This window comes from Pseudochaenichthys georgianus, chromosome 19 (genome assembly GCF_902827115.2).
Source record: "Pseudochaenichthys georgianus chromosome 19, fPseGeo1.2, whole genome shotgun sequence".
NCBI lineage: Eukaryota > Metazoa > Chordata > Actinopteri > Perciformes > Channichthyidae > Pseudochaenichthys > Pseudochaenichthys georgianus.
In genome coordinates this window covers 19,988,663-20,007,728 of record NC_047521.1, presented here as the reverse complement: position 1 = coordinate 20,007,728, position 19,066 = coordinate 19,988,663, and the positions used below count along the sequence as shown (strand labels likewise).

At 40.9% G+C, this 19,066-nt stretch overlaps 1 protein-coding gene across 2 annotated transcripts; it reads left to right on the top strand.

Annotated features, from left to right (window-relative positions):
• Window positions 1-4,926: 4,926 nt before the first annotated feature.
• On the top strand, window positions 4,927-18,846 carry LOC117464427 (alpha-tectorin-like). 2 transcript variants are annotated; one of them, XM_034106852.1, is made up of 26 exons: window positions 4,927-4,956; window positions 6,578-6,694; window positions 7,486-7,555; window positions 7,698-7,721; window positions 8,932-9,047; window positions 9,161-9,439; window positions 9,523-9,618; window positions 9,750-9,918; window positions 10,276-10,676; window positions 10,771-11,347; window positions 11,445-12,028; window positions 12,233-12,782; window positions 12,868-13,466; window positions 13,625-13,782; window positions 13,919-14,319; window positions 14,463-14,659; window positions 14,972-15,367; window positions 15,478-15,764; window positions 15,852-16,135; window positions 16,243-16,362; window positions 16,969-17,153; window positions 17,251-17,411; window positions 17,514-17,765; window positions 17,948-18,107; window positions 18,193-18,295; window positions 18,392-18,846. In XM_034106852.1, exons 3-26 carry the CDS (start codon window positions 7,510-7,512, stop codon window positions 18,481-18,483), a joined length of 6,237 nt encoding a protein of 2,078 aa, XP_033962743.1. In that variant the 5' UTR covers window positions 4,927-4,956; window positions 6,578-6,694; window positions 7,486-7,509; the 3' UTR covers window positions 18,484-18,846. The 2 variants fall into 2 exon arrangements, with proteins under 2 accessions (XP_033962743.1, XP_033962744.1); XM_034106853.2 differs by lacking the exon at window positions 4,927-4,956 and adding an exon at window positions 5,464-5,532.
• The last annotated feature ends 220 nt before the right edge of the window (window positions 18,847-19,066 follow it).

Here is a 19,066-nt window from a genome sequence, read left to right as displayed (position 1 = left end):
AAAGCCCAAATAAAATATTAAAGGGTGTAAATGTAAATTCAATATTTGCCGCCAAATAATGTGCAAAACATTAGGATTTGTGTGGAAACATTTTTCATTATTAAGATTTTGTTCTTGTTTTAACATCTTTTCCTTTCTCTTTCTTGGTCCTCCTTAGCAACGGTCATTACAGTCCTTGACAGCGGTCTGTTCTACTGGATTAACAACATCTCACATGTTCTGAATTGACCAATCATAACTTTATTTAGCCTCCGTATTGTTTATGGTTGAATGTGGGCTGCGAAAACATTTTTGATTCTTAAGTGGGCCCTGAGTTGAAAAAGGTTGGGAACCGCTGATAATGATCTAGATAATGGCCTCACTTGTGACAAACTTGAAAGACCAAGTTATTGACGGGTGATCTATAGTTAGAAACCTGGAACACAAACGTTAATTACCTGAGATGTTTCCTTAATACTTTATCAGGTGATTGTTGAGAAACAAAACAGAAACTTAACAACAGTGCCTCGGAACAAAAGAGTTTTCACAAAGAGGTCAGCTTTCACATTCCTAAATATTTGCTCCCTTCACCGGTTAAGATATAGTAGGGTTTTGATAACTTGTGACTTAAAGTTACTTGCATGGTGTATACAAAAAGTAGAGAAAAAAGGATTAATTGGGAAATGTTAACATATTAATAAATACACCCCATAAAAGCTGCTATTTTCTGAGTATCATCGAGATTACTAAAGTCAAACAAGACATTAATTCCACCCGCATCGTACTGAGATAGAGGCAGATATCTCAGAGTATCTCAAAAACAATATAAAACCAATACTACTTAGTTTCCAGTCAAGCTACGTGAGAGAGACTGTTCTTTTGTCATCTAGCTTATCTAACTAACAGTTTTCTCTCAGGAACACCTATACAACACACACTACAGGAAAGGGAGAACCCCAAAAAGCAAGTTAATTCAAAAGACCCTGGATAGTTTTCCTCAAGATGGAATTTGTACCATTAGGCCACCAGCCTGAACCATTGATACAAGGCAGGATGGATCCACGCTTTCATGTTGTTTATGCCAAATTCTGACCCTTCCTCCAGGGGCGTTTCCTGGACCTGGAAACATTAGGGGCTTAGCCCACAGTGGCGGCACCAGAGATTTTCTTTTGAGGGTGCTGTGGGGTAGCTTGATGTTTCATAGAGGGTGCTCAAACATGTAGGGTTTCCCATTAAGGTCGCTACAGTGGAATTTTCTACTACAACACTCCCCACACCTGCCTTTACAGAGTATGGAAAACATCCCATGATTAAAGATGATGATATTAAATAAACTTTCATGCTTCCTCGTGGCATTCCACCATCTGAGGCATTACAGATCTTATCATGATATTTGTTTACTTTTTAAATGACTCAGAACTTAAAAGGGCTTTCAAATGTTCACGCCTTTTGGGTTCTCCCTTCCCTGTAAGGAAATGAATGCTTTGTTTTTTTAGGTCAGGCAGTGACTTTGGATTGATCAACCAACTAGGTAACTTTCGAAAAACCAAAAAGTAATAGACTAAAATGTAAAACCCTGAGAAAAAACAAAGGAATATAAGTAGCCTATAATATGGAGGAATGTATATATTTAAAGGTACAATACAATACAATACAACTTTATTTATAAAGCACTTTAAACCTCCAGACCAAAGTGCTGTACAGGCAAATAGATAAAACACAGCTCAGCTCACACACCATAAAACAAGTACAAGTAAAAACAAAAAACTATTTAAATGCAAAAAAAGCAACACTCTAAAAGATGTTGAAACGCCAAATGTTAAAACGCTAAGGAGAAAAGGTGGGTTTTAAGAAGCGATTTAAAAGCAGGCAGTGTGGAGGCCTGTCTGATCTCCAGGGGCAGAGCGTTCCACAGTTTGGGAGCCGCTACAGAGAAGCAACGGTCCCCTCTGAGCTTTGACCTGGTTTTAGGCACATTCAGGAGCAGTTGGTCCGCTGACCTGAGAGGGCGGTTCGGCGTGTAATGCTGTAGCAGCTCAGCAAGGTATGGTGGGGTCATGCCATTTAGGGATTTAAAAGTAAATAAAAGAATTTTAAAATGGATCCTAAAATAAATTGGCAGCCAGTGGAGAGAAGCTAAAACAGGGGAAATGTGGTCAAACTTCCGCGTGCCAGTTAAGAGCCTTGCTGCAGCATTTTGCACCCGCTGCAGTCGTGCGAGCGAGGACCCACTGAACCCCCATGTAGAGAGAGTTACAGTAGTCCAGCCGGGTGGTGACAAAGGCATGGATTACTGTCTCAAACTGCTGTCTGGAGAGAAAAGGTTTTACTTTCGCTAGTTGCCTCAGGTGATAAAAGCTCGTTTTTACCACCGACTTAATCTGACTCTCAAGTTTGAGTTCACGGTCCATTTTAATACCAAGGTTCGTAACGGTGGGCTTGGTGTACTGATGCAAGGAACCCAGGTCTACAGAAGTGGTGTCAGTGGTGCTACCAAAAACCATTATTTCTGTTTTTCCTTCATTGAGTTTAAGGAAATTGCACGCCATCCAGGCCTTTATGTCATCTAGGCACTTTAGCAGTGGGCTAATTAAGTAACCCTCCTTCTTTGTTAGAGGGACATACATCTGGCTATCGTCAGCATAGCAGTGGAATGCAATGCCGTGCTTTCTAAAAATGGACCCAAGAGGGAGCAAATAGAGGGAGAATAGCAGGGGGCCTAATACTGAGCCCTGTGGGACCCCATACAGGAGTGGAGCAGAGGATGACTCGGAGTCACCAAGGCTGACAGAGAAAGTTCTGTCCTTCAAATATGACCTGAACCATTCCAGGGCTTTTCCCTCAATGCCCACCCACTTTTTCCAAGCGGGAGATCAGGATGTCATGGTCGACTGTATCGAAAGCAGCAGTTAAGTCAATAACAAGGTACAGCACGTAGATGTCTATATATGCAACAGTATCTATTCAATATCTGTGTTTTAATGATTAATTGTAGTGTCACACGGATTCACATAATTTATTTCACATACAAAGTACATTTAGGCCGCGGCCCCTAGTGAAGGCATTGCAAGTGGGCCGCCAAATAATCTTTTAATTTTTTTATTTTGTACAGGCTAAAAAACACAAACATGGACATAACAATAACATATAGGAGATGACATTCCCATCTCAGACCAAAACAAAACAAAAACAGAAGAAATAAAGATACAGTCAGTAGGATCACTTCAACATTTCACAAACACAAATAGGTTGACAACCTAAAACCACCAAAAACACAACATGGCCAGCATATTTATTGTTCCTTTAATCCCACTCTTCGTTAGAGCTCATTATTTCCCATTTCATGGCGTGTTGAGCCACCCTTTGATTTTTTGTGGCAATCGTTTTTTCCAAAAGAAATTGTATTTTTGATCTACTCTTCAAACACCTTAAATTAAGATTACTCCTTGATTGACTTTTAAAAATATGTATTTTAGCCAGAAGAATAGTTGTGTTTATTAACTGTGTGCGGTCTACATCTAAAAGCCCAAATAAAATATTAAAGGGTGTAAATGTAAATTCAATATTTGCCGCCAAATAATGTGCAAAACATTAGGATTTGTGTGGAAACATTTTTCATTATTAAGATTTTGTTCTTGTTTTAACATCTTTTCCTTTCTCTTTCTTGGTCCTCCTTAGCAACGGTCATTACAGTCCTTGACAGCGGTCTGTTCTACTGGATTAACAACATCTCACATGTTCTGAATTGACCAATCATAACTTTATTTAGCCTCCGTATTGTTTATGGTTGAATGTGGGCCGCGAAAACATTTTTGATTCTTAAGTGGGCCCTGAGTTGAAAAAGGTTGGGAACCGCTGATAATGATCTAGATAATGGCCTCACTTGTGACAAACTTGAAAGACCAAGTTATTGACGGGTGATCTATAGTTAGAAACCTGGAACACAAACGTTAATTACCTGAGATGTTTCCTTAATACTTTATCAGGTGATTGTTGAGAAACAAAACAGAAACTTAACAACAGTGCCTCGGAACAAAAGAGTTTTCACAAAGAGGTCAGCTTTCACATTCCTAAATATTTGCTCCCTTTACCGGTTAAGATATAGTAGGGTTTTGATAACTTGTGACTTAAAGTTACTTGCACATGGTGTATACAAAAAGTAGAGAAAAAAGGATTAATTGGGAAATGTTAACATATTAATAAATACACCCCATAAAAGCTGCTATTTTCTGAGTATCATCGAGATTACTAAAGTCAAACAAGACATTAATTCCACCCGCATCGTACTGAGATAGAGGCAGATATCTCAGAGTATCTCAAAAACAATATAAAACCAATACTACTTAGTTTCCAGTCAAGAGAGAGAGACTGTTCTTTTGTCATCTAGCTTATCTAACTAACAGTTTTCTCTCAGGAACACATTCACAGATAAATGATATATGAGTCTCTGATAATTATACAGATATGGTGTGATTGAATGTGACTTCCAGTATACAGACACAGAGACATATATTGGTGCTGGTCCAACAGTTACGGTTACTGATGAGGACAAGTTGAACGTCATTTTTGATGCCTCAGGCCGGTTGGGCGGCAGCCTGTCACATATCTCATAAACGCCAGGAGGGACATTCTTTAAGTTTGGCTCAAACGCTCACTTCCACTAAAGGACGAACTGGTCCAAGTTCATAGGCCAATGTCCCTTTACATAAACACGTTATATTGAAGTGCAGCTTACTCTGTATACTCCAGATTTTTTTGTTTCTGCTGAACAGAGTCTGATAATCTTTATTATTGTTAAAGAACAATGGATTGTTTGGTTCACTAGGTATGAGGAAGCAATTAGAATAGGAGTTTGGTTGACAACTTGTCAAACCACCGACTTATGGGACTCAGCCAACTTTTTGATTTAAGTATCGTTGCAGCACGGAGGTCTCCCATAGATGAGCGCTGAACCACCACAGGCGAACATCTGAACAGGTAATATATTTATTTTGTATTAATGAGATTCTTTTTTTATTTCAGCCACATACTGATATTTCTATAGTGTACAATACTATACTGTACTGTGCTATACAACCATACTTTAAAAAAGGGGTTTTGATTTCTAACTTAACTATGGCAGGAATTTCCTTGAGAAATAATATTTTGTAAGAATGTTGATTTTATTATTATCTCAATCTTTATTTATTTATATAGCACATTTAAAACAACCTTCAGTTGACCAAAGTGCTGTACAGGCAGTAACTACAATATTAAATAACACAATGGGAGTACAATAATAAAACAATAATTAAAAACATAATAAAAAGCACAATAACTAGAAACATATAAAAAATAAATAAATAAAAAACACATACAAATATAAAAATGTAATGCTCAACTAGTATTAAAAGCCAGTGCAAAGAGGTGAGTTTTTAGCTGGGATTTAAAAAGTTCAATAGACTCAGCAGTCCGGATATGTGCTGGGAGGCTGTTCCACAGTCTGGGAGCTGCAACACTGAAAGCCCTGTCACCTCTGGTTTTTTTCCTGCACCGAGGAACCAAGACCAACAAGTAAGTACTTAAACTGGATCCTGTGACTGACAGGAAGCCAATGAATGTCTGCCAAAACGGGTGTGATGTGGTCATAACGTCTCTTCCCAGTAAGAAGGCGGGCAGTCGCATTTTGGACCAGCTGCAGGCGACGGATCAAACACTTGTCAACACCAATATAGAGGGAGTTACAATAGTCTAAACGAGACGTGATAAATAAGTGGATTAGCTGTTCAAATTCCTTACTAGGAAGATAGGCTTTTACCTTCCCCAGAAGCCGCAGCTGGAAGAAGCTTGTCTTGACAACTGAGCTTATCTGTTTGTCAAATTTAAAACAGTTGTCAAAGATGACTCCAAGATGTCTGACAGAGGGACGGCTGTAGGAGGCTAAGGGGCCGAGTACACTATTAAAGCCATCCAGGAGTTCAGACTGTCCAAATATTATAATCTCTGTCTTGTTTTCATTGAGAGTCAAGAAGTTGATTTCCATCCATGATTAGTATTAGTATGTTTTGCTGAAACACAAAGGTGCCATTTGCCAGTAGCACAACTATCGTAACATATTCATGAAAAGAACGAAGAACCAATTCCTAATCTTTTTGCAAATCCATATTTGATTCAAAATGTCAAGAAATGCCTTCTTTAATTAACTAATTTAATAATTTGATTTAATTAATTTCTTACATTTGCACCATTTTCTCAAACTATCACACTTACTGTACACACATAAAAAATGATGCACATCTGAGGATCTGGAACAATATGACTTAAAAATATTGATAATATTTTAATATAGTAATTTCATTGAAACATAATACACACAGCTTTGAAAAAATGTACAAAATGAAAGTAATGCCTTCCATAAAACAACTTTTTAAGATTGTGAATTCATTGATTAAAATAAATGTTGATCCAAAATGATTGTTCTTTTAACCTCTGTGTAAGACATGTGTTTGCCGCTAGTGTCGATGTATCTCTTTGTCTTCAGCGACTAAAGAATTTGACTACTTGCTAAGTATAAAAATACGGCCTTTTTTGACTGTGTGTACTGTGTACTCCTCTGCAGTATCAATTCAGTGCCCAATGACAAACGGAGGAACAAGACTAGGTTGAACATCGGTTCGTCTTTTGCTCGTCCAAGGGCTGAAAAGCCAAGAGAGGCGCCAACTCATCTTCTAGACAGGTATGCCAAATCTAAAGTTTGTTGGTTATCTAAATGGGAATCTGCACGCAGATTGTGCATCGATATTTATAAAGCGAAATATTTGCTTGACTACAAGTCAAAGCACATTTAGTATTTTTGTTTGTTTGTTTGTTAATTACATTACAGAAAAAAGCTGTGAGAATGTTGTTTAATGTCCAACCTAGAGAACAAACAAACAAACTAGTTATTGAGGCAAGGCTGTTAAATAGAATTACAGATGGCTTTAGTTATGCATAAAGCAAAAAACAGAATACTGCCAGAAAATATACAAAACAAATTAGTTTTGATTTCCGAGGATGAGCCTAGGAGAAAATAAAATGTTAAGCATCAGTTTGCACGTACTACTTTAAAGCAGATGTGTGTCTCTGTAGTTGGCGTAAAGAAGTGGAATTCTATGCCGAATGATTTAAAGGGCGGTAAGAACATTTGTATTAAGGAAGCGTAATTAGACAGTATGACATTTACTTTTGATTGTGTTCTTGTTATATGTTTCAGCATTTGTATGCAACTGAGACTGAAAGAATATTGCTTTTATTTTTACTTTTTTAGGGTTATTTCATTTTTTTCTTTTTGTTATTTCTTTTAAGTAAGGGCAGGTAAAATAAGATTTTCTATATATATATATATATTTAAAAAAAAACAGTATAAGTGTACATATTTTTGTAAAGTGTACATGGGTGTGATGGGTCTGTGCAGTCCCTGAAGACTTTCTGTTCTTTCTCATTTGTTTGTTTTATTTTGAAATTGTTCTTATTATATTTGGATCACAGGATTGATTTTTGGGCCTTTGGAAAATGTCAAGAGAAATCATGTTACCTGTACTGCTTCTGGGGATGATAAGTATGTATACATTTCAATAAAATACATTTAAATTAACATGTATGTCTGTTGATACTTTTACGTCACTGCATTAACTGACTTTGTTTATTGATGTTAGCAGACAGATTTTTTACAAATGATATCTCAATGTTTGTTTTCATAGGTGCGGTGCTTGCTCAGACTGCAGGTGAGTCAAGATAAGATAATATCTTTGTCATTTGTTCATGCTCTTAATGGGTTAGTCATAAAATCAGTCGCTCAAAGCAGTTATTACTTCAGGAATAGACCTATATCCCCTGGATTACAGCAAATGCCACTGTTAATGAAGGGTTGTACCAGAGCAACATTTGTATATACCAATACCAGTAAACCAAAGTAAGCAGTGGGTGTCACTTGACTCAGAAACAGCTCTCAACAGCCTGCTACACACTAAGAGCAGTACAAACAGGACAACAGCAAACATGCCTACAGCAGTCAGACTGTACATATGACTGACATTACATAAACATTAAGGAGACCTAATGAATGTTTATGCCATGCATCAAGTGTCATTTGGTTAACTATGACACTTAAGTGTATGAGATGTCTTTGTTATGACTGGTTAACATGAATCAAGATAACATATACTGTAAATGTCTTTGTTATAAGACCAGCTCTTTGTTCTATGTGTTACCATAACATATGTATTCCCTAACGTCAAGCATTGTCCTTCAATGTTGGAGGCTTTTTACATTGACTTTTAGACCTGCTACGGTATGTTGATGTCAAGTTGTCTTCACAAGGACATCCCAAACAATGAAGTAACATTAAGCTTAAATGTTAATATTTGACTTGCTTGATAGCCAAACCTACTTAGGTTGGGGAGGTATCACACTAACAAGATGAATTATGCCAGGCTGAAAGGCAGTGTCTCATCGCCCCCTTCTGGTTGCATCTGGGATGTGTTAGGAAGTGTAGTCTGCTGCGTCTGTATCTGAAGCCCACAGTGAAGTTGTGTTTCACTGACACACTATAAAGAAGACTCTGTGAAAAGCAGATTTCCAGGTGGTGTTAGGTCCTTTGTAAACTAGACTCAATTAGACGCTTTTGAGCTGAGACTTTGACTTCAAGTGTCCCAGTCAGCTAAGCCAGTGTTCACATTATCACCACCCTGGATCTATATTGAGTAAATGGGATGCTGTCAATTGTGTGTCTGCTGTGAAAAAGGTATATTGTAGTTGTTCAGTATATATATAGGAATATAATAGTCCATTCAACCCCAAAAGCACATTTATGTCAGTGTGAAGAAAAGTTTCAACATTGTGCAACATCATTTTCAGCACAGCACTTGCCATTAGGGGCTCTATGTATTGGCCTTATATATTTTCTGAAAAATAAGACACTTTTTTTCTTTCTAGGACCGCTCTACCCAATTGCTGGAACTCATAGCTCGCGATCAGATGATGGAAGTTCTCCTCAAATTCCCCTGCAACGACCTTTTGTGTATTTTGGCCAGTCGCACAATCAGATCTATGTATGTTAAAATAATTTAAAAAAAATCCCTTTCTTTTGAATACTGGTTTGAAAATGTGATATGTGATTGTCAATCATGCTGTTGAGTCCTGAATCTGTTACTTTTGTTCGCAGGTAAACCACAATGGCCACCTGACCTTTGACACAGCATGGAATAGATACACACCTCAAAGGATCCCAATGCACGGGAGCAGAGATCTAATCGCTCCCTTCTGGACAGATTTAGACAACAGAGAGCAGGGTCAGATCTCCTACCATCAATACACCAGCGGCACAGTGCTCCACCAAGCCACCCAGGACATTAATAGCTACTTCCCAGGGTTACACTTCCGCGCCAACTGGGTCTTTGTTGCAACATGGTCTGATGTGCTCTACTTTTCAAACACTGGAACAGTAAGTCATTTTGTTCTAAATGGAAGAATACATTTCACTTTTAACTAGATTCACTATGATAATCATAATCAAAACATTTTTAGGGATCAACGGTCCAAGCAGTCTTGATCTCTGGAGGTAGCTACTCATTTGTGCTAATGAACTATGGGATAATAGCATCAACAACACGCCAAGCACAGGTTAGAGACATACAATTTATATACAATGTACTAATGAAAATGTGAAATTGCCATGCCTTTCTCAAATCTTAATGGGAAATCACAAATGCAGTTAATATCAACATTTCCTTCTCTGTGATATGTACTTCCAGGCTGGATATGACACAGTCAACTCCATTCATCATTTCTCCATCCCTGGATCCTTCTCTAACAATGTATCGAACAGTAATTACTTAGAATTCCGCCAGAACAGCAACGTCAATGTAGCCGGTCGCTGGGCTTTCCGGACAGACGATGGATCGCGCGGCTGCACTTTTAATGGTAAAAGCAGAACCAGAGGGTTCTAAACCGTGAGGAAGTCTGAGGATTTATTTGGGCTTCTTGAACTATCGAACAATTAAATCCTATTGAACAAAAACAGCAGAGCATTAAGCATTGCACTGCTTTAATGTGGTGACGGGGATAATAAGTGAAGCTTCAAGTAATAATAAACAATAAAATAATCATTTCATTTATTGTAAGGTTAAATTGTTGACCATGACCATGCATTGTCCCAGTTTAAAGGCAGCTGTTCTGTCTTTCAAGTCTTTCTTCTATCAGCTTTGCTAAAAAGTCAAAATGCCCTGAAGTTGCATTTAAAAGTCAATGAATTTCACGAAACGTTTCATTCCTTCAAAGGTCAAACCGTGCAGCAGGGTGACTCGTTCTGGAGCGACAGATCCTGTGCTCAGAAATGCACGTGCACCCCGACAGGCCTGCAGTGTCACAGCCAGCCCTGCTCATTTTCCCAAGTCTGCAGACCCACTGCCTTTCAGTTCTCCTGCCAGACAGTGCGGAGAGGCAGGTGCACCATCAGCGGTGATCCACATTACTATACCTTCGATAACAAAGTGTTTCACTTCCAGGGCACCTGCACTTATGTTCTCTCTGAGCAATGTGGTCGTGGGTTGCCCTACTATAGAGTAGAGGGCAAGAACGAGCACAGAGGCAGCACTCGAGTCGCTTGGACACGACTGGTCAAAGTGCATGTCTATAATGATACAATCGAGCTGGTCAAAGGACGTCGTGGTATGGCTAAGGTAAGCAAACATAGCTGAATCCCAACCTTCTGTGATATTCCTTTTTTAGTTCACACTTGTACAACTTTGTTTCTGCTTGCTGGTGTCATTACAGGTTAATGGAAACTTTGCAGCCACTCCGATCTCCCTTTCCAATGGCACTGTCCAGGTGTATGAGTCAGGTTTCTCTGTGATCATCAGCACTGTCTTTGGCTTGGAGGTGTCCTATGACACAAATAGTTATGTTAGGATTCGTTTACCCTACACTTACCAGAATGCAACATGTGGCCTGTGTGGAAACTTCAACAATCATCCCGAGGATGACTTCCGAACCCGCCAAGGCGAGCTTGTGAGCTCCGATGTGGTGTTTGCGAACAGTTGGAAAGCGGCAGGAGACGATGAGCCTGCTTGTGGGTCCCGATGTGGAGGCTTGGACTGCGCTAGGTGCACTGTGGCTCAGACAGCTTTATACAGCAATCCTGCTCATTGTGGTATCCTAACGAGCACTTCTGGACCTTTTGCTGCTTGCCATCAACAACTTCCCCCACAGAACTATCTGGAAAGCTGTGTGCAGGATTTGTGTATAGGAGGAGGCTACCAACCCATTCTGTGCCAAGCCCTCAATGTGTATGCAAGTCAGTGTCAGCAGAATGGCGTACAGCTGCCAAGCTGGAGGAGACAAGGCTTCTGTGGTATGTCTGTGTGTCAATCAACATTATATCTTAAAATGTTCTGGGTATACAGTAAGTGTCCAAGATTTCAAGATGAATGTTGTTTCCTTTTTTCTAGAAATCCCCTGCCCGTCCAACAGCCACTTCGTGTCCCAGGGCACAGGATGTCCAGATACCTGTGTCAATCCCAATTCTACCCAGAACTGCCCTCTCCCTGTCCAGGAGAGCTGCACCTGCAATGCTGACTACATCCTGAGTGCTGGGGTCTGCGTCCCTCATGCTCAGTGTGGCTGCAGCTTTGAGGGCCAATACTACCGCTCTGGAGAATCTGTGATCCTGGACGAGGACTGTGGGAGACAATGCAGGTGCAGCTATGGCTCCATGACTTGCCAATCCCATGGTTGTGGTCCCTTAGAGTCTTGCAGGGTGGAGGAGGGAGAAAGAGGATGCACACCTGACAGCTATGGCACATGCTGGACAAGGGGCCCAGGGTCTTATCAGACGTTCGATGGATTGACGTACCAGTACCCTGGGGCATGCCGACTGACCCTTGCCAAAGTAATGGGATTGTCTAGTCACCCACATTTTGCGGTGACTGCAGAAAAATTACCCAGAGGACAACAGGGTTTTGCCAGGGTGCTAAAGTTTGAGGCAGAGGGTACACAAGTCTCCATTGAAATGACAGGTAGCAGCAAAGTTCTGGTAAGTCACACATATATCTCTAAGAGCTAATTAAAAGCAATGTTGTGACACAAGAGAACCTTTATTTAAAAATAAGATTTCTTCTGTCTAGCATGTTGCAATCATGGTTTGAATAACGCATAAAAAGGTACAAACTATTGTTTATATAACTGAAACGCACTTCACCCATAACATCTGACAATGGCTGTTTGAATGGCCCTTTAGGTTGATGGTCAGCAGATCAGACTCCCTTACAGCTCAGCTTCCAACAGAATCCAAATCTACCACAGCAGCATTCACAGTATCATCATCCGCACTGCCTTTGGTGTGACTGTGCAAACAGTCTGGCCTCATTTGGTGCGTGTCACTGCACCTGGTATCTACAATGGTTCACTTGGTGGACTCTGTGGTAATTTCAATGGTCACCAACATGACGAGTTCCGCACACCAAATGGCGTCCAGGTCGACACCTCTCAGGACTTTGGGGACAGTTGGAGAGACGGCTCCCTGGCTGCACACTGTGTGGAAAGCAATCACAACAACTCCAGAACCAATTCTTCGGTTTCTCGTTGTAGCATTCTTAACTTACCACATGGGCCATTTGCCCAGTGTTGGGCCATGGCGGACCCACTGCAGCATGTTGAGGCATGTGTGGAGATCACAAGAGCCTCTATAGATCCAGCAGCAGCCCTATGTGAGTTCCTACGGGATTATGCAATAATGTGTCAACAAAACGGCGTGGCCCTAGGAAACTGGAGGATATCCACTCACTGTGGTAAGTCATTTTGTTCATGTTATTATAGAGGTGTTTGATATTATATAAATTATTTTACTAAATGAATTGCTTTGTTTTTCTCTAGCGCAAAACTGCCCTCCAAACAGCCATTATGAACTCTGTGACAGCTCTTGTCCTTCCGCCTGCCCCAGCCTCTCTTTCCCTTTTGCCTGTGACACTGTGTGCCAGGAGGGTTGCCAGTGCAATGATGGTCTCGTCCTAAATGGCAACCAGTGCGTGCCACCAACATCCTGCGGATGCTATCACGAAGGACGCTACCGGCAAGGTGGCGAACGGTTCTGGGACAGTGAAGAATGTCAGAGCTCGTGTGTCTGTAATGGCACTACTGGGGCAGTCCAATGTGCCCCCAACTCCTGTAGTCCTGAGGAGTCCTGTCGGGTGGTGGAGGGGGAATTTGGATGCCATCCTAACCCTCATGGCACCTGCTATGCCTCTGGTGACCCTCACTACCTCACATTCGATGGAAAGGCCTTTGACTTCCAGGGAACGTGCCGCTATGTTCTGGCCAAGCCTTGTAATGAAACTGAAGAGCTCCACCAATTTTCAGTGGAGGCGAGGAATGAGCCTTGGGGAGGGTTGCAAGTTTCAATCACAGCTGAAGTATTTGTGAATGTGTGGGGCTATCGGGTGCAAATGGCAAGTGGAAGCCAAGGTGTGGTACAGGTAAGCTACAGATTTAAAACTATCAAACATTTTTTTAATCAATCAATTCCTATACATGTGTTTTCAATCTACACTTATGCTTTTATTTTGAAGAAGAAACAGAGTTGCAAGGCAAATATAAATCTATGCCATTTAATGAGTTTTCCCCAATGTTCTAGGTGAATGGAGAGACTAAAAACCTACCTATTCTCTTGAACAATAGTCATGTGTCTATCTATGCAAGTGGATCTCGCACATTTCTCAGTGCTGATTTTGGCCTGAGTGTCGTGTACGATGGACGGTATACAGTGTCTATCTCTGTACCGCCAAGTTATAGGTAACGCCAAATATACTGAAGCCCATGTTGAAATGTTTTTATTCAAAAATGAATCTTATTGAAATGATGAGACTCATGTATCATCAATCTATCAACACATGTTTTAAATCTGGATGTTTTTAACTATTGTCATCAGAGGGAAAACATGTGGACTTTGTGGAAACTTCAATGGAAATCCAAATGATGAGTTTCACACCCCATCTGGGATGACGGTCAATACTCCACAAGCATTCGGGGCAAGTTGGAAAGTAACAGGCAACTACACCTGCACTGATGGGTGTGGTTCTTCTTGCCCACGATGTGCCAACGAGAGACCAGCAAGATCCCAATGTGAGCTTATTCGAGCAGCTGACGGTCCTCTCAGCTTCTGCCATGAGCAAGTGGACCCAGTGCCATATTTCAATGACTGTGTGTTTGATGTTTGCATCTCGGGAAATCGAGGCCCAGAGCTTCTTTGTAGGGCAGTTGAAACATACGTCAGTTCCTGTCAGTCTGCTAATGTTCGGATCTACTCTTGGAGAGACGAGACCACTTGCAGTAAGTCAAAATTCAAGTTCTTTATTTACCATCCAAGCAGCCTAATAAAACAATCAAAGAAGTGTCTTCCAAGAAAATGTATATTGATCTACCGCATCTACACAAAAGCTGACAACCATAATTTAATTTTCTCACGTACAAAGCACTCGACTGTCCCGCCAACACCCATTATGAGCTGTGTGGTACCGACTGTGGCCACACCTGTGCCAGCAACATTGATGCCACCTGTGAGCAGGTTTGCTCCGAGGGCTGTTTCTGTGATGAAGGTTTTGTCAGGAGTGGGACAAGATGCGTACCTGTGGAAAGCTGTGGCTGTCAATACAATGGCTTCTACTACAATGTAAGTCATTTAACCGTTAATGAAAAAAACACCAGATATGTGTACCAATGATCCATCAATCTTCTTAGTCACGGCTGTCACAATCCCATTGCCTAAAATGACAAGTAATTATGCAGTACTTGTGCAGAGAAAGACCAGAACAACGCGACAATAGTGGCCATGTTTATGAACAGATTACTTAAACCTAGACTAAATGAATGCTACTTTATTGTGCTACACTTATTATGTATCCTCTTGGTTGCCTTTTTGTCTTTTAATGTAATAATTGCAAACAATTTATATTTTTTATGTGGCTCTTTCTTGCTATTGCAGGCTGATGAGTCCTTCTGGACAGAGGGTTGCTCCCAGCGATGTGAATGCCATGCTCCCAATGACCTGCGCTGCTCTGCTGTATCTTGCACCCCAACACAAGACTGCACCATCAGACATGGAGAGCTGGGCTGCTTTGATGCAATGTCTACTTGCACTGTGTGGGGGGACCCTCACTACAGGACCTTTGATGGGGCGCTGGCTCATTTCCAGGGCACATGCTCTTACATCGTTACTGAGAGTGTGAGCGACAGGACCGACGACACAGGGTTTCAGGTCGTAGCCACCAACAATCACAGAGGGAACAACCATGTGTCGTTTGTGTCTGAGGTGGATATCTACCTCACAAATCCACCAGAGAGTGTGAATATCACGATTGGACCCAGCAAAAGAGTTAAGGTACACTTTTAATAACTTTCAAGATGAAGAACTTTTTATTTCTTCCTGGTGTAATATTAGCATATCATGAGTACCTCTTCACTTCTAATCCCCCTCCCTCATTGCTCCAGATAAATGGAATTGAGGTGACTCTTCCCAGCACTGCAGGCACCTTGGCTCATATACAAAGGCAGGGACACTTCATAGAGGTCAATGCAATGGACTTGACAGTCCAGTTTGATGGCAGCAGCACTTTGTTGGTGAGAGTCAACAACAACATCCATGAGAGCAGAGTCACTGGGATGTGCGGAAATCTCAACAGTGACTCTTCAGATGACAAAGTCTTACCCAATGGCACACCAGCACAAAATGACAATGAATTTGGACAAAGCTGGAAGTCTCCCAAAAGCCAACCAGGGTGAGCGGTTTTTAAAAACAAAAGAAACTTGTGTTGAAAAATAAACAAAGACAGCCAAAGTTTTAAAACCTGTAATGTATTTTCCAGATGTGGATCCACCGATCGAGGAACAGGGGGTGGAGATGGATTGAACAACTGTACCTTTAGGGGAGAATACTCTGAGCTCTGTAGTGTCATCACCAACACTAGCGGGCCATTCAGTGCCTGTCACCTGCACTCGGACCCTCAGCCGTTTTACACTTCCTGTGTCTATGATCTCTGCCTCTACACTCCAGTCAATAACATGCTGTGTTCTGCAATCGCAGCCTATGAGAGAACCTGCTCAGTTTTGGAGTTAAACATCCCTGAATGGCGCTCTGCTTTGCATTGTGGTAGGTTTTCATTGTGCTATGGATAGCCAAGATAATGAATGTGGAAGTCAATTATTTGTTTCTGTTTTATCCCTTCTTGTCTCATTCTTTTCCCATTATTTCTACAGCTGAATATGACCCCTGTGAAAATCTGGACTGCGCAGAGCATGAGTGGTGTGGTGAGAAGGATGGTGTGTACGGCTGCTTTTGTGATGAACACCACCATCGGGCCAACAATGAGAGCTACGGTGAGAACAGCTCCTCTTTAAACACTGCTTTCATTTTGAGCTAAGGGAAGTGAAATGTAAGAGGAGTTGTAGACAATGCTACATATTACAATAGCTTGTTCATGTATTATACATCAACACAAAACCACAGGACAATAGGATCTTCTCAAGTTTAGGTTAATTACAGTACTTTTGCTAAAAATGGGTGGTCCTTGTATTAATCTCATAAGGTGCACTAAGGAAAATATGATCCAATCACAGAACAAAAATTATCTTCATGCACCACTGACAGTGTATGGGAGCTAAAAAAGTTGCAGTGTTGAAAAAGGTGTGTTATTATTATTTGTTGTTTTCTGGCACTAACAATGGCAACCAAGGCTCAGATATTGTACAATAGAACAAACTGGATTTATTGATTTATTGAAACTGTTGGTCCAAAATAAACATACGATTTTTACGTTATCCTTGAGTCGTGTGTTTCTCTGTAACATCCCCCTTCACAATTCTGTTTTCTGTTAATTTGTCTCTACTTAAACTTTTCAGACAATATGTACAGCTTTCAAATGTTTTCTTATCAAAAACTATAGAAATATGTTTCTTATATTTATTTGTATATCTCTTTCACAGACTCATCCATCATTTGTGAAAGTAGTTCAGGCACCATGTCCGTCTCGCGCTGCCAGCTGTTCGAAGCCGGCTTCCACTCCGGCGCCCTCCACCTGCAAGACCACTCCTGCGCCGGGACTCTGGATGACGGACGACTGGTTTTTAACTTCAACAATAACAACCACCTGTGTGGGACAGCTCTGAAGGTATAGTCCATAATGCCATTCAAAACAGACTGATGAAGATATATCATTCTTCTACAAAAACACTAATTCCAACTACTTGATTTTTCCTATTTTTAAGAGCAACGGAACCCATTTCATGTATGAGAACACCATCCAGGGCGACGTGGACCCTCATCAAGGTCTAATCAGTCGCCAGAGGAACATTCATTTGCTATTCTGCTGTGTTTACCCTCTGAACCAAGCTCTGTCTATGGATGTGGGCATCAACCCTGTGGAGAGGTGACAACACCATCTGCATGTATTATTGATTTAATTGTTGTAACTTAATACAATTAACACAGTCCTTTTTGTATTGACAATATCTGTCCTATTTTGTTGTAGCATTGTGACGAAAAAGCTTCCTGCCGGCCACGGACAGTATCATATGAGAATGATCCCCTACCAGGACCCTGCCTTCCACTTCCCCCTGACCAGCAGCAGGAACATAGAAATGGAAATCGACCAGATTATGTATGTGGAGGTGCGGACAGAAGGCGTCGATGAGAGCCAGATCTCCACTGTTGTGGACAGTTGTTGGGCAACACCGGTCAACCTGGCCACCTACCCTACCCGCTGGGATCTCCTCAGTGCAGAGTAAATCCGATAGTTCAATTTGATATTATTTAAGCACACTGACCACTTGTTATTCATTGCCAAAGACTGAAAAATAATTAACTTGTCCTAGATGTGTTTCTTTCATCTCTACCCATCCTCTCTTTTCCAATTCCACCATGTTATATTATCTTGGTAACATCTGCTTTCTTCTCTTATTCCAGGTGTCCTAACCCCGCAGATGGTACAGTAGAGCTGCTTCAGAATGGCCTCTCCACTGTGTCCCGATTCTCCTTCAGGATGTTCACATTTACCAACTTCTCATCCATGTACCTGCATTGCCAGGTCCACCTGTGTCTTTTGAGACACAACAACTGCTCAGCTGTAAGTACTACTGTGGGTGTTTGCAGTTAGATTAGATTATCAACGGCTGCATCAACAGAAGCCTTTAATGTTTCTTTTCCTACAGCACTGCTACCCTGGTCACCACAGGCGCGTTGAGAGGGACGTAACCTACCATGATACTGCAGACATCTCACTAGGACCTCTAACGATGGCGCCACATCGCAACGGTAAAGCCTTTTTGTCTCTTTGCATAATGTTCATACGTTTGATGACACAAAGCTGGATGATTACATTTGATCTAAACTGTGGTTCTTCTCTTGCAGTTCGGACGGTGAAAGCGGGCAGTGCTTCCGGCCTGTTGACCTCACTGGTGACCTTGCTGTTGGGTTTGCTTATAGCCAAAACTCTGACCTAAATCAATCAAAGATGATTCATTCCTGTTCTAAAATTACAACAAATATAGTCCCCGTAAATTACTCCTTATTGGTGTTCCTCTCTGAGGTTTAAAGTGGTGATGGATTTTCTTTAAAACATTAGGGGGCAGCATAAGATCAAATACACATTTTGCCTTTTTTAATTAAATGAATGTCTCCTTGTTACCTTTTTGAATGAAGTATACTGTTTATCAGTTGTATCCTCTGGGCTTTTGCAATAAATCTTATTATGATTATGATTACTATGATTAAATCAACTTTTCAATCCATTATAATCATGATTAAAAATGATCAATTAAGTCATTTATGTGTGAAATGTGAATCATATCGTATACATTGTTGACTCTGAATAAAGTTCTATCTACTCAAAGTTTGGAGATATTTATTTAAATAGTCTGACGCATATAGAAATACTTTGGAGTAGTGAAGACAACTCATGTTACGTGCAGGAGACATACACGTAACAATAACCACAATCCAAACCATTAATACAGGATGGTTCTCATTTGACATGAAAGAAGCTGCCGGCGATTTAGGAGGTCGGGTTTCTCTCTTTTGTGCAGA

Bases quoted from the DNA above. Each gene is read 5' to 3' on its own strand.
- LOC117464427 (XM_034106852.1), top strand. From the start codon at position 7,510: ATGTCAAGAGAAATCATGTTACCTGTACTGCTTCTGGGGATGATAA. The intron at 7,556-7,697 runs GTATGTATACAT...TTGTTTTCATAG, and splicing joins ACTGCTTCTGGGGATGATAA to GTGCGGTGCTTGCTCAGACT. The intron at 14,320-14,462 runs GTAAGTCAAAAT...TCACGTACAAAG, and splicing joins GAGAGACGAGACCACTTGCA to CACTCGACTGTCCCGCCAAC.